The sequence below is a fragment of the Acanthochromis polyacanthus genome, chromosome 13, assembly GCF_021347895.1.
Source record: "Acanthochromis polyacanthus isolate Apoly-LR-REF ecotype Palm Island chromosome 13, KAUST_Apoly_ChrSc, whole genome shotgun sequence".
Classification (NCBI taxonomy): domain Eukaryota; kingdom Metazoa; phylum Chordata; class Actinopteri; family Pomacentridae; genus Acanthochromis; species Acanthochromis polyacanthus.
Window position 1 is genome coordinate 205,750 of NC_067125.1, and position 13,509 is coordinate 219,258.

At 39.3% G+C, this 13,509-nt stretch overlaps 2 protein-coding genes across 2 annotated transcripts; both read left to right on the plus strand.

The window, feature by feature from the left end:
* On the plus strand, positions 1–4,405 carry LOC127536927 (uncharacterized). The gene is made up of 3 exons (XM_051958386.1): positions 1–2,670; positions 2,939–3,013; positions 3,576–4,405. The coding sequence occupies exons 1-3, from the start codon at positions 668–670 to the stop codon at positions 3,583–3,585; spliced, it is 2,088 nt and encodes a 695-aa protein (XP_051814346.1). The 5' UTR covers positions 1–667; the 3' UTR covers positions 3,586–4,405.
* A 3,093-nt stretch (positions 4,406–7,498) lies between these two features.
* On the plus strand, positions 7,499–11,803 carry LOC127536839 (homeodomain-interacting protein kinase 1-like). Its single transcript, XM_051958173.1, has 7 exons — positions 7,499–8,617; positions 8,765–8,946; positions 9,053–9,188; positions 9,275–9,385; positions 9,476–9,559; positions 9,680–9,852; positions 11,788–11,803. The coding sequence occupies exons 1-7, from the start codon at positions 8,450–8,452 to the stop codon at positions 11,801–11,803; spliced, it is 870 nt and encodes a 289-aa protein (XP_051814133.1). The 5' UTR covers positions 7,499–8,449.
* Positions 11,804–13,509: the final 1,706 nt, after the last annotated feature.

A 13,509-nucleotide genomic window follows, 5' to 3' on the forward strand; every position in this document is an offset into this window, starting at 1 on the left:
TTCTGCACAAACTGCTGAAACTCAATACAATCCGTCCATGACTTTTTGAGTTATGCTGTAAACAGACAGACAGACAGACGGACAGACAGACAGATGGCCTGGCGGAGGTCTGCGCTCTCCGAGTGCTTTTCTAGTTTAATGTACGTTAGCGCCTCCATAAAAACACAGTTAGCTGCTGGTCCCCCGTAAAAAAATACCCGTGTGTGTGCCCTCACCAAATTCTTTGCTTGCCACCTGGCTTAAAAACTTTTTGGGGGGAAACCCTGTGCTAACTCACCTCTTTTTAGACTTCGAAGCCCATCCTCCAAAATACTGCTGGGCAGTGTTGTACCCGAACGCGTTCAAAGAACGATCGTTCATGAACTCATTCATATTGTGGGTGAACGTGAACGGCTCGTTCATTTTTGCAAAATGAATGAAAAATTGTGAACGCGGTCATTTTGGCATTTATTGAACTGTGCTCTTTTGTAGTTCATATTTCTTTCTCGCCAAATTACAAACCTTGTTGACAAAACTCCGCTCAAACATTAAAAAAACAAATTACGATTATGTAAAATATTTTGCGTAAAAAGTACAGATCTGGCAACCGCTTGCCGCAACGTCATCACTCTCGTGGCGCGCGCGGGGCACGGACGGAGGAAAGGATGCATCCCAAATAACAGACAGAATGGAGGACGAAGAAGCCAGCACAAGCTCAGATGGTGACCCATTTGGGTATTTGAAAGAGTTCTACACGAAAGTGAGTACTGACACGGACGGTAGAAACCTAACCTACCACTGTAGACTGTGTCCCCCGGGATTGAAAAAACAAGTCCGGACATCGGCTACGTCAGCAGCTAATCTCAAACGCCACATATCTAAAAAGCACGCCACCAGTCTTGCGCGTTATGAGAGAGTATGTTCAAACAAAAAAATCACAACAACAACACCAGTGAGCCATACAAGCACCGTCTATCTCCAGACCCAGGCATCGCCCAGGAGTGCCTGCGGACTTCATTTACCAATCTCCCAGCCACTTGTAGATAACCTAATTTTGAACTACATCATTGCAGATCTGCAGCCTTTGAGTAAAGTTGAAAGGCCAGCTTTTATTGACTTAATTAAAGGTTTGCAGCCATCCAGAAAGGTACCATCACGAAAAAAAATGCAGTCACTGCTAAACAAGAGGTTCCAAGAAAACACTACTGAACTCAAGATTGCGCTCTCAGAAGTGGATGCTGTGTGCACAACAGCAGATTGCTGGTCAGCTGTGAGTAAGTCATTCATAGGCGTCACTATACATTGGTTAAACAAAAATGATGTCTCAGAGAGACACTCTGCAGTGCTGGCATGCAGGCGAATCAAAGGAGCCCATACCTACGATGTTTTGGCTAAAACGTTGTCAGATATTAACAAAGAGTTCAAAATTCACAACAAGATTGTTTGCACAGTCACAGACAACGCTTCAAATTTTGTGAAGGCATTCAACTGTTTTGCGATGGAGGTTGCTCAGGAGGACGATGGTGAAGAAGAGCCAGAGGGTGAGAGAGAATGTGATGCTGATAATGAGGAAGAAAGTCAACCACACCTGCCCATTCCTGCCGCCTGTGAGAGCTCAGATGAAGAAGACCAGATGGAGCCTGAGCCCCTCTCAGATTTGAATCATCCTTCCCTCCCCCCTCACAGAAGGTGTATGGCTCACACCTTAAATCTAGTGGCCAAAGACACAGAGAAAATAGCTGATAAACGTTATAAATCAATGTCTGTCACAGTTTTTGGTAAAGCATGTGCACTGTGGAACAAAGTAAAGCGAAGTTCAAAGGCTTCTGATATGGTTGTGGAAAAGCTTGGAATCAACTTTATCTCTCCAAATGACACTCGATGGAACTCTGTTTTTCTTGCCATGGAACGTCTCTCTCGCATTGCAACTCTGACTCAGAAGGTAGAAATGAATGATGCCAGCTCTGAAAGTGACACCACTCACCCGGGTTCCTCCCATGATGAGATGCTTCTGCACACTGTGAGTGATGAGTTTGGTTTTCGTCGGTTCACACCAGATGAAGTTGACTTCATTCACAATTTTGTGAGTGTGATGAGACCTTTGGCCCAAGCACTTAACATTCTACAAGCAGAGAAAAACATCTTTCTTGGGTACCTCATTCCAACCATTGTGCAGCTGCAAAGTCATATGAATGACTTGTTGGATCAGAGTGCACAATCCACTGCAGCAGAGGGTGTAATCACGTGCCGTCCACTGATTAAGTGCATTTTGGACTCACTGTCTACAAGGCTAGCAGGTCTTATGGACAATAAAGAGAACATTCTGGCGGCAACACTGATTCCAAGATTCAAGCTGGAATGGGTCGAAGATGATGCCAAACGAGTGCAATACCAAACAATGCTAAAAAAGGAGTACTCCCAGGCACACTCTGATGACTCAGAAACAAGAGAGCCAACCAAACAAGGTGAAAATGAGAAAAAGGATCTTGCTGCATCATTTTTTAAGTTCAGAAATAACCAGGCCTCTCAGAAAACAGAAGTGGACTCCTTCCTCGATGCGCCAACCACAGAGGGATTTGATGAGTACAAGCTGTATCCCAAGCTAAAACGACTCTTCATCAAATACAACACAGCCCTGCCCTCAAGTGCGCCGGTGGAGAGGCTCTTCAGCATCGGTGGTCAAATATTCAGGTAAGGATAAATGTGAAAAAACTGAGAAACAGTGAGTGCATCAGGGTCCTCACAGAGAGTGGATCAGTGCAATAAATGTGATTTTGCTATATATTCAAGATGTGTTATTAATATCAAGTTTACAATAATATTGTCTTAACAACACTCAGTAAATAAAAGCATGTCATAGCCTAGGTATAGTGATACACAGTAGTTAAGAAACAGTAATTAGGGTATATTATAATGACAAAAAACCCCACATTTTTTCTTATTTTTTTCTGTCATTCAGGCCCAGGAGAAACCGGATGGGGGACAGCAACTTTGAGAAGCAGCTCGTCTTGAATGCCAACCAAAACATCGGAAGGTATAAGATTGTATTTAGGACATAAATACTTATGTTCGATCTGAAACTATATAGTTAGTAGTAGTTAAGTAGCTTATTTGAGCAGGTTTGACATGACATTGTTATTGTTACAACTATAATACACATTCAACATCACATTAGCAAGTCCAAAAGGAGTAGGAAGAAGCAAATGTTTATGGGCGCCTACCTCCTATTATAAAATAAGTCACTCTGTGCAAAGAGTTGTTTTCACAGATGCACAAAATAGATACTTGGATATTCTAATTTCTAAATTAAAGTTATTTTTCTTAAGTATAATCTAGTATAATTATTTTGAGTGTGCATAGCACAATGTTATTCTATAATAATAATAATAACTTTATTTTGTCAGTCCTCTGGGAAGAAATTTTGTCGTGATTCTGGGCTTTACAAAAATAAATTGAATGGAATTTTGGTTAGGCCCGATATCGCAACACAGTGCTGCCATACATATCAAGTTAAACATCTCTAAAATAGAAGTATAGTACACTGCAGATGCAAAGTGCAAAAAACAAAAACAATATCTGTCTTGTTGTTATCACAGGAAGAAGTAACCAAAGTTGCAGCCAGAGGCAGCGGCAGACGAAGCAGACTGCTGAGGGAGGACTGGAGGACCTGGACGAAGACGGGCTGGACAAACAGGCTTGACCCTACAATTATGGACATATTATATACATTTTACATTTACATACTTTTACATACATTACGCCTTTTGTAAGAAGCTTTTCCTTAATTTTGCACTTAAAGTGGAAATGTTGGATACCCATTGCAAAAGCATGGCAGCTACTTTTGAGTATTGAAGTATTATGTCAATTTTCTGTTCTTCTATACCTCACTTAATTACTTAATTTTGCACATTTTAACGAAATTTATATTTTTACACAATGGCAGCTTTTTTGGTTTGGAACTCTAGACACTTTATTTTATAACTTAAGACTATAAGTTACTACCTTAATCTAGCGAGCCTTACCTTTTTTGTTAATTTTGCACTATTTCCACTTTGAGCTTTAAGCTGAGTGAGTTGTAAATTTTTAAAAAATGTTCATGTTCAATTGTTTTGCACTTTAAGTGGAAGTGATAACTTTTGGATACCCATGGCAAAAGTATGGCAGCTACTTTGAGGATTGAAGTATTTTGTCAATTTTATGTTCTTACATACCTTACTTAATTACTTAATGTTGCACATTTTCAAGAAATGTCTATTTTTTACACAGACAATGGCAGCTATAGCTACTACCTAAATCGAGCCTTACCTTTTTTGTTAATTTTGCACTATTTCAATTTTGAGCCAAGTCTGAGTGAGCTGTAAATTGTGAAAAATGTTCAAATGTTTTGCACTGTAATTATGGGGACAATAAACAATTTGCACTTTCATTAGTAGTACGTTTTTTAAATGAAAATATTTTTATTTGTAGTATGGTACTGAGTCCCATTAGCATAAAATGGGATTAAAATACAGCATTAACAGATTAAAAAATGTTTTAGTTTTGTACAAATTTGAATAACATAAAAAAAATCAGCTTACATCAACATAAAAAAGAACTAAAAAAGAACAAAATAGTTCATCTTGGGAACCATGAACCTCTAGTTCAGATTTTGGAATAATGAACGATGAACTGAACTAGTTCATTCTGAGTGACTTGAACTGAACTTTGAACTAGTTCCTAATGAAGGTGAACTGTCCCAACACTGCTGCTGGGTCTGATATCGAGGTCGCATGACTTGATTCACGCTGACACTAGCATTAGCTCCAACCGAAGTAGAGGCGCCTCGTTGGCTCCCGGTTCTGAAAAGCCGCCGCATTTCTTCCTCAACGGCCGCATTGGATGCGACTGTGGATGGCTGTTGCCGTTGTTGTATTACGTTAGACACTGCTGTGACGGTTGAAGAATTTAAAATGTTATTGAGAAGGCCGATGGCTTCATTGAGCTGCTCTCTGTCCACTATACTGTCATTTCTATCATTTTCGTGTACGTAAACTTGCGCCTCTGCTAGGTATCAAAGATGATAACTAATCAGAAACACAGAATTTAGCGGTACTTCCGTTTCAAGCAAACTCACTTCCTTTTCAAGTAAACTCTCTCACACATACTACTATTCTCATTCATTCACATACTACTATTCTCATTCATTCACATACTACTACTCTCATTCATTCACACACTATTATTCTCATTCGCATACTATTATTCTGTCTGATTTGATAGTAAATATAGAAGAGTATACTGGTGTATGTGAGAGAGTTTGATAGTAAATGTGAGAGAGTTTGATCGTAAATGTGAGAGTTTGATCGTAAATGTGAGAGAGTTTGATAGCAAATGTGACAGAGTTTGACAGTAAATGTGAGAGAGTTTGATAGTAAATGTCAGAGAGTATACTAATGTATGTGTGAGAGTACGAGAGTACGATAGTAAGTACAAGAGTTTGATAATAAATGTAAGAGGGTTAGATAGTGAATGTAAGAGACTATACAAAGGTATGTGTGAGAGTTTGATAGTGAATGTAAAAGCAAGTATGATTTATTTCTCAAGGGGCCTCCCATAGGATCCATCTTGGCTCCAGATTACTGGTATTGGTAAGATTAGGTGCAAAAGTAAATTAAAATGCACATTAACTCAATGTCATATTCTTGTTGCACATCAGCTCTAGATATAACTGATCCAATGTAATAAAAACAGTGCATGTTAACTTAAAATCTTTATTACCACCTGACCATATTCTGTAATGTGAAAATTAACAAAAGCTTTACTTATAGTAATAGGAGATGAGTATCAGCACATGAGCTGGTTTACAAGCGGCACCCCATACTTTGCAGCCCATCAGGTCATACATGAACAAATGGAGACAGATCTTACATTATATGAGATGGAAAATTTGAAATTTTACTGGCACCATTTACCCCCAACATGTTTTCTGCAAAGGCTCAACTAACTCCAAGTTTGTTCCCTTTGGAAAGCCATATTCCTCATATACAATGACTACACCAGTGTTTCAGCATTTTACATGAACCCAAACCCATCCACTGTGTGCTTTCTTTACAGTAAATATGACAGTTAAAAGTTTAAAAAATATCTGCTGCTTTGTTTACATTTAAACCAAGTAGTGCTGAGACTGCTGTCAGAATGTGAGTACCTTGATTTCATTGCATTGAAAAAGCACTACCATTCATCCAAACTGATTCAAACTCCCCACTGCACTTCCCCAGGACCCCTGCAATACCCCTACCAAGTTTGAGCATGATCTGATGTACCGTTGTCAAGATATGCAATGGTTTCTATGCAGAATGAACACCTCTAAAAAATAGTTCCCAATTAGACTTTGTTTACATTTAAACGAAGTATACAAGTGTCAGTGTGCAGACAGTTCTGGTCAGTGTCTTACGGATTTCAGCAGGACAACAGGACTACACTGAAACTCGAAGGACATCGAGATTAAACTCGACATCAAACTTTTAACAAAGTCCAAAGAAGCCAACATTTTTGAGGTAAGTGACTTCACTGTTCTGTTTGATGAAGCAAACACCAGAGGAAACATTCAGAAGGCAGTTTTAAAATCTATTTTTCTACAACTCTGTCCAATTTGTAATGAAATCCGTGAGTCAGAACAGGATGTAACACTCAGTTTTGTACTTGTCTTGTCATTTTGAACATCTTATTATTAAAAAGTAAGATCTTAGCAGTGTGGAAGGGAAGTGATGTGTTCAGGTTTGGTCATAACTGGATAACTAAAAACAACCAGTACTCCTGCATTTTTGTGACCAAGCATTTAATGTTAAAAAATATATTCTGTATGCTTTGTTTTGTATTATCCTGGCATGCAAGTACAAAAGTGTCAGAAAATATCATTGGTTGATTTCTGCATTATTGTTTTTTGGGGTAATGTGTGCTCAAAGATGAGACTTTCAGTGACAGTTACAATTAGTTTTTAAATTTCAATTCACCTGTTATCAGACTCGTCCTGTAGTTGAAACTAGAACTAACCATAAAAAAAAATCATGCTTTGTCTGTATTAGTTCTTGAGATACTGTCATTTAAACATTACCTCAAATGCCTGTAATATGTTAAAAATGTGCTGGACGTGGATAAACAGGCTTTTAAAAAAAATGATCTCAAACATCTTGATTTGTGAATAAAAATACTGAACACATTTCTAAAAGTTAGCATTTTTAATATATTTGAAATATATTTTATGTGAGAAAAAATCTGTCAAATGAGACATGGTTGAGCAGAAAATGTTCTGACAAATGAGAGATTTCGACAATTTCTAACAACATTACTCAGAATATGTCGCTATAAGTTATTAAGTGCAGATAGATGAGAAAAACAGTGCCAGTTTTAGTCATTTAACATGCCATTTTCAAAATGAAACAATGCTGAGAATTTTGAAATTGTTTTTAAAGGCATTCTAGAATTCATGCCAAACACAAAAACTCTGAGTGGAGACAGCATTTCAATTTATTTTATTGAGTTATTTATTCGTTTATTGAATAATTTAGTGAAACCAGCTTCACACCAAACTCAGAGACATCCACATTTAAGCAAAATCGAGATAACCAAACTTTTGTGAAGTAACTCCACTCTTCTGTTTAATGAAGTAAACACTTTGGAGTTTCTGAGGAAACATCCATGTAATTTTGCTGCAGTACTGTCCAATATGCCTTATAACACAATTCAGAGCAGGGTGTAACACTCAGTGCTGTTGTTTTATGATAACTGGTTCAATATTTAGCAAATATGATTGAAAACTGAGATCACAACAGTGTGGTAGATTACCAATGGTTTAACAAGACATCCATAATATATGGTTCTCTTTTGTGTCTGTTTCACTTTCAGTCTTCTGGGACAAGATAAAGATGTACTTTCAAAGTTCATCCTCATCTTCATCCTCATCCTCATCCTCATCCTCGCCCTGCGAAAGACTGGCGACCTGTCCAAGGTGTCCCCCGCCTTCGCCCGAGTCAGCTGGGATAGGCTCCAGCACCCACCGCGACCCTAGTGAGAATGAAGCGGTGTATAGAGGATGCATGGATGGATCCTCATCCTCATCCTCATCCTCATCTTCCTCCGAGGGGAGTACCACATGGCAGCGTTTGGAATTCACAACAGGCTACACGGTGGTGAAAGAACTGAGAGCTGGAGGCTTTGGAAGAGTGTTGGAATGCGTGAAAAACAACACTGAAGAGCACGTGGCTATAAAGGTGCCCATACGGCACAATCTAGACCATGAGGTAGGAGACTGATTTCAGCTGAACAGTGACATAAAAAAGACATTGTTTTAAAAAGAGGTAGTACCACTACAAGATTCTGAGTAGTGGTACTGGTCATGTTATGTACTTTTTAGTTGTTGAGAAGAACTGATTGGATGATGTGACTCAGCAAACATATTGTGTCTCCACAGGCGGAAATCCTGAAAAAGCTCATGAGCCACAACTCGAAGGAGTCCAACATCATTGAGTACAAAGGAGACTTCTTCATAGACAATAAGCGGCTCCTGGTGCTTGAAAAGTTGGACATCGACCTGTGGGACTATGTGGAGAGTTTACCACAGCCAATGCGACTGGAAGACGTCCGCACAGTTATTCAGCAGGTGTGACCTTCTATTGTCTCCTTATATTTCTCTCCTTCAGTGGTGCTAAAATGAACATCGGTGGTTCAGGAACCTTTACAACTTCTACTTTTATTGTCATGTGACAGATTTCTTGAACAAACTCCTGATAAATGTTGTTACTTGCAGGTGGCTGTAGCTTTGAATGCAGCAAAGAGTGCTGGCATAATCCACGGTGATGTGAAGGAGGATAACATCATGATGGTGGATCACGTGAAGCAGCCCTTCAGAGTCAAGCTCATTGACTTTGGTATGGCCAAGTACAGGTCGGAAGCCAAAGCAGGAGAGCTATTCCAAGTACTTGAATATAGGTATGAAATACTGATACTTTTTAAACATTGAGAAATCTTTCATTCAGCGCTGTCTCCTTACTGTCTACTGTGTCACATCTTCATCTGATGTTTTTTCCACATTCAGAGCTCCAGAAATCACCCTGGGCCTGCCGTATTCAGAGGCCATCGACGTTTGGTCCTTAGGCTGCGTGATGGCCGGGATGATGACTGAAGATAGTCTATTCGGATCAGAATCGGACTCAGACTCGGAATACTGGAAAGTGAGTAAATTACTGCAGCTGAAACACATTAGAAGCCGTCACAGGATTAGCTTCAGGTCTAACATGGTGTTACGTTTTGTCTGCAGCTCCGACGCATGATCCGTCTGCTGGGTCCGCCACCGCAACATCTCATCGACGCTGGCCGGAGATCACGATTTTTTTTTCAGAAAACGTCTAATGGTTTGTGGCGGCTGAAGGTACAATGCTCCTACTGTGATTTTACCTCTGACCTTTACTCACTCAATAAGATAAAGACTTTAGTAAGCATCATTGTTTTCTTCTTTCAGACACCTGTTGAGTATTTTGTGGCCCATGTCATCTACTCCGACCCCACAGTTTACGAGTTCGGCTCTCTGGATGAAATGAAAACGGTAGGTAGTTTAGGAAGCAGCGGCTAGTTGCTGAAAAGTCCCGTTCATTTATGGTATTCACATTTGACGGTGGAAGGTGATTTGACCACTGTTGGACTTTCAAAATGTTTGCTGCACCAGGTGTCCTCTGAGACGGACAACCCAGCAGAGGCCGATGAGAGGAGGGAGTGCATCGAGCTGTTGAAGGCGATGCTTCGGTGGGATGAGGACGACAGAATCACCCCCAGCGGTATCCTCAACCATCCCTTCATCACCAAAAGCTATCTCAACAGCAGCTCCCCCACCAGCAGTTGGTAAGTGTGTTTCTACTTACTTTGTACACAGGTTGTGAGACATTAGCAGCCCAGCAGGTGACAAAAGACTGATATGAACTTTTGCTGATTTCCATGTTTACATTCTCTGCTCGTCAGATGTAAACCCAACAGTGTATGTTTCCTTTTTTAGCGATGAACCGAGACCCTCCACCAGCAAGTTCATCATGGTTAAGCCTGCAGATCCTGAAAACAGAATTAACCTGACAGGCTTGCCTGATGAGGACAAAGACCTGAAGAGCAGTGAGCATGAGGACAGTGACAATGCTGACACTGCTGAAGACACTGACGACAGCGAGGATAGTAATGATGATGAAGACACCGAGGTCAGTGAGAAGGAACAGAGGAAGACGAAGAAGAAGAAGAACTGCTTCCAACGCGTCTTCTCTTGGATAAAGAAGACGTTCTGCTGCTGCTGTGCGTCCGATGTGATGAACTGAGCAGCACTGTCAAGTGTCTTTCACTGTCACCCTCACCCCAACCGGTCGAGGCAGATGGCCGCCCTGTCTGAGCCTGGTTCTGCTGGAGGGTTCTTCCTGAAAAAGGGAGTTTTACCTCCCCACTGTCGCCAAGTGCTTGCTCAGACAGGGAATCCAAAGGAAACTTTGGATTTGTTGGATTTCTTTCTATAGTTTTGTCTTTACTTTCCTCACTGAAGTGTCTTGAGATGACACATTTGAACTGGAAAATAAAATGTATTGAAAATGAATTGAAAGGTTTACCCAAAAAGTGTCTGGATTTTGGTCACATGGTTGTTGCTCACAACTGCCCTGAGTCAGTCATGGCTTCTCAGTTGCCGTGCAGAGCAGAGAATCTTTGGCTTTCTTTTTTTTACAATTTCCATCGTTATTTTTGGTGAATTTTTAAATTTGACATTTTAAATAAAGTGACTACAATGAAATCTGACAATTTTAAGCTTATTTTCAAGATGTTTTCTCTATGTAACCACACAAAACTGATGGTATTTATTACAAACAGTCGGAAGGTTGAACCACCAGAAACTGCATTTTTACACTTTCTGGCTCTAAAAAGAGTGTGCATTTTGAAGACTTTTTAAAAACAAAACATGCCTTGTAAACAAAGTGGTGTTACAAGGGTTTAAAGTGACAAGCACATCTCATTGCAATGAGTGATGAAGTTATTTTTCCTGCACTCCGCAACTTACAAGTCTGCCATAACTATCAATCTTAATCATTTGTAATCCTTTACATTTTCATTGTGTAGTTAATTTTGCAGAGCTCGTTGTTTGCTCAGATGGTCAGGCATTTCCTCATGGAGCTAAAATAGAGACAGTATTGGTTGTCATTGAAAAAAAAATTACCATTGAAAAAAATTGTCATTGAAAACACCATTTCCTCCACTATAGTCTTGAAGGTCAGACTTCCCAAAACCAAAGAAAAATAAATTACCAATCTAAAACAACCACATTTTCAAAGCAAAAAACATTACTATTATTGATTTTTTTTTGTTATCCACTCATTCATTTTGCTGTCAAACTACAGTTCCAGTAGTTTCTCCTCTGTTTTCTTTTTTTCCACCATGTTTGTTTGTTTGCCTGTGTCACTAGAAAGCAGGTGAGGTGAAGATAACTGTGTTAAGAGTTTCACAACAATCTCAATCCTTCTAAATCCAAACATGGACAGATGTTGACCTCAAACCTCTGAAAGTCAGGCCAAAATATCTGCCGTACTTATTCAACCAACCCAACCTGAATCTGGCCGAGACGGCGGTGAAGTTAGTTTTAGCCAGAACACCAGCAGCTGTAATGCTGCTGACGTTACAGCTGCATCCACCAACAAGCTCAGCAGGACAGAATAGGATCCATATTGGCTCCAGATTACTGGTATTGGTAAGATTAGGTGCAAAAGTAAATTAAAATGCACATTAACTCAACGTCATATTCTTGTTGCACATCAGCTCTCGATATAACTGATCCAATATAATAAAAACAGTGCATGTTAACTTAAAATCTTTATTACCACCTGACCATATTCTGTAATGTGAAAATTAACAAAAGCTTTACTTATAGTAATAGGAGATGAGTACCAGCCTTTGTAAATGTCATATATTGATGCATAATACGCAGCATATTTTAACATATGTTTTTCAAATATATTTCAACAGCAAAATTTGAGAAAACGTTTTAAAAAATGACGTTTTATACTTACCAGAGGCGTTTTTTGTTTTTTTGTTTTTGCTCTTTTGAAAGCGTTGTTGCACAGAATGACAGTTGGAAAGATGTTTTTATAAATGAGTTCTGATATAGTGAGCATTTGAACTGAAATGACTTTTGCTGTAAGTAAAATTTAATTCTCGAGCACGTTTCACAGCTACAAAATCACGAGGTGCTTTACAGTGATAATAAAAACCCAAATCATGTTAATAATAATAAAATGTTTATTACCACCAGACCATGTTCTGTCAAATCATAATTAGAAAAACACTTTCATTTCCAACATGGAAGTAGCAGTTATCATTAGCAAACTTTAGAATGTATTTTACTAATATGCAACATTTTTAACATAATATTGTGTTGTTTTAACATTATTATTCACATATTCTAACACAATATGAATTATTAATCAAATCTGTGATGCATTTTTTTCCATGTTGGAAGTGTCACAATAGAAAATGTTACTGGAAACAGCAAAAGTTGAGAAAACATTTTTAAAAGTTGCCATTTTCACACATTCTCAAGGTGGTTTTTGATCTTTCTGAAGAAGAGCTGATGCGTAGCATCAGAGACGGATACAGCTTTTTTTGAATAAGTTCTGATACAGCGAACATTTCAACTAAAGTTTCCACTTCTTTTGTTGTCTTCATCTCTGGACAGCGTCAAACATCTCCAATACCACAGGCCTGTTTCACGAAGCAAGTTCAAGAAACGCTGAGTTTCTTCCGCAACTCTGAGTTGATCTACTCAGAGATAGAAAACTCTGAGTTTTCGCTTTCACAACGGCTGGTTTGAGTTGGTTTAATCAACTCGGAGTAATTTGACCCGGAGTCAAGCGCGTGCACCGCAACTCTGAAAAGACAGCATCAATGGAACCCCGATTCAACGAGTCACCATGGAAACGGGGAAGCGAAAGGCTGCGTTTTTCAACTGGAAGTTTTTAACGCGCTCATATGGCGAGTTTGAACACGTTTTTAGAAAGAACTGCAACACTGCTGCAGCTGCAAAAGAGAGGGAGACGGCGTGGAGAGCATTGCTGCCCGGATCAGTGCGTAAGTTTAAATGTAGTCCTTTGTAATCGTAATAATATTACAGGGAATAACTGTCTGAACGGTAGAATATGAAGTTATTTCATTTAGGTGAAATCTCGCGGGGGAGAAGCAAACGGGCCAGCAGCTTAAGATGAAATATAAAAACACTGTTCAAACAGGTAAGACCTCGGCATTATCTCATGGAGGTACTTCATGTTGATCAAGTTTTACATTGTAAAGAAGCCTAAATATTAAGTGGCTGTTTGACTGTGCAGTTGTTTTATCCACATAGCCTAAATGTCTGCATCCATATCATGTCCTGTTAAATAATTAAGCCTATTTAAACTAACATAGACTTCTGCTCAGCCAACAGAAAGAAAGCAGATGCCTGTAAAACGGTGGTATAAAAGGTCATGGATGCACATATATATATAT

Bases quoted from the DNA above. Each gene is read 5' to 3' on its own strand.
- LOC127536927 (XM_051958386.1), top strand. From the start codon at position 668: ATGGAGGACGAAGAAGCCAGCACAAGCTCAGATGGTGACCCATTTGGG. The intron at 2,671-2,938 runs GTAAGGATAAAT...TCTGTCATTCAG, and splicing joins ATCGGTGGTCAAATATTCAG to GCCCAGGAGAAACCGGATGG.
- LOC127536839 (XM_051958173.1), top strand. From the start codon at position 8,450: ATGAGCCACAACTCGAAGGAGTCCAACATCATTGAGTACAAAGGAGAC. The intron at 9,386-9,475 runs GTACAATGCTCC...TTCTTCTTTCAG, and splicing joins ATGGTTTGTGGCGGCTGAAG to ACACCTGTTGAGTATTTTGT. The intron at 9,560-9,679 runs GTAGGTAGTTTA...TTGCTGCACCAG, and splicing joins CTCTGGATGAAATGAAAACG to GTGTCCTCTGAGACGGACAA.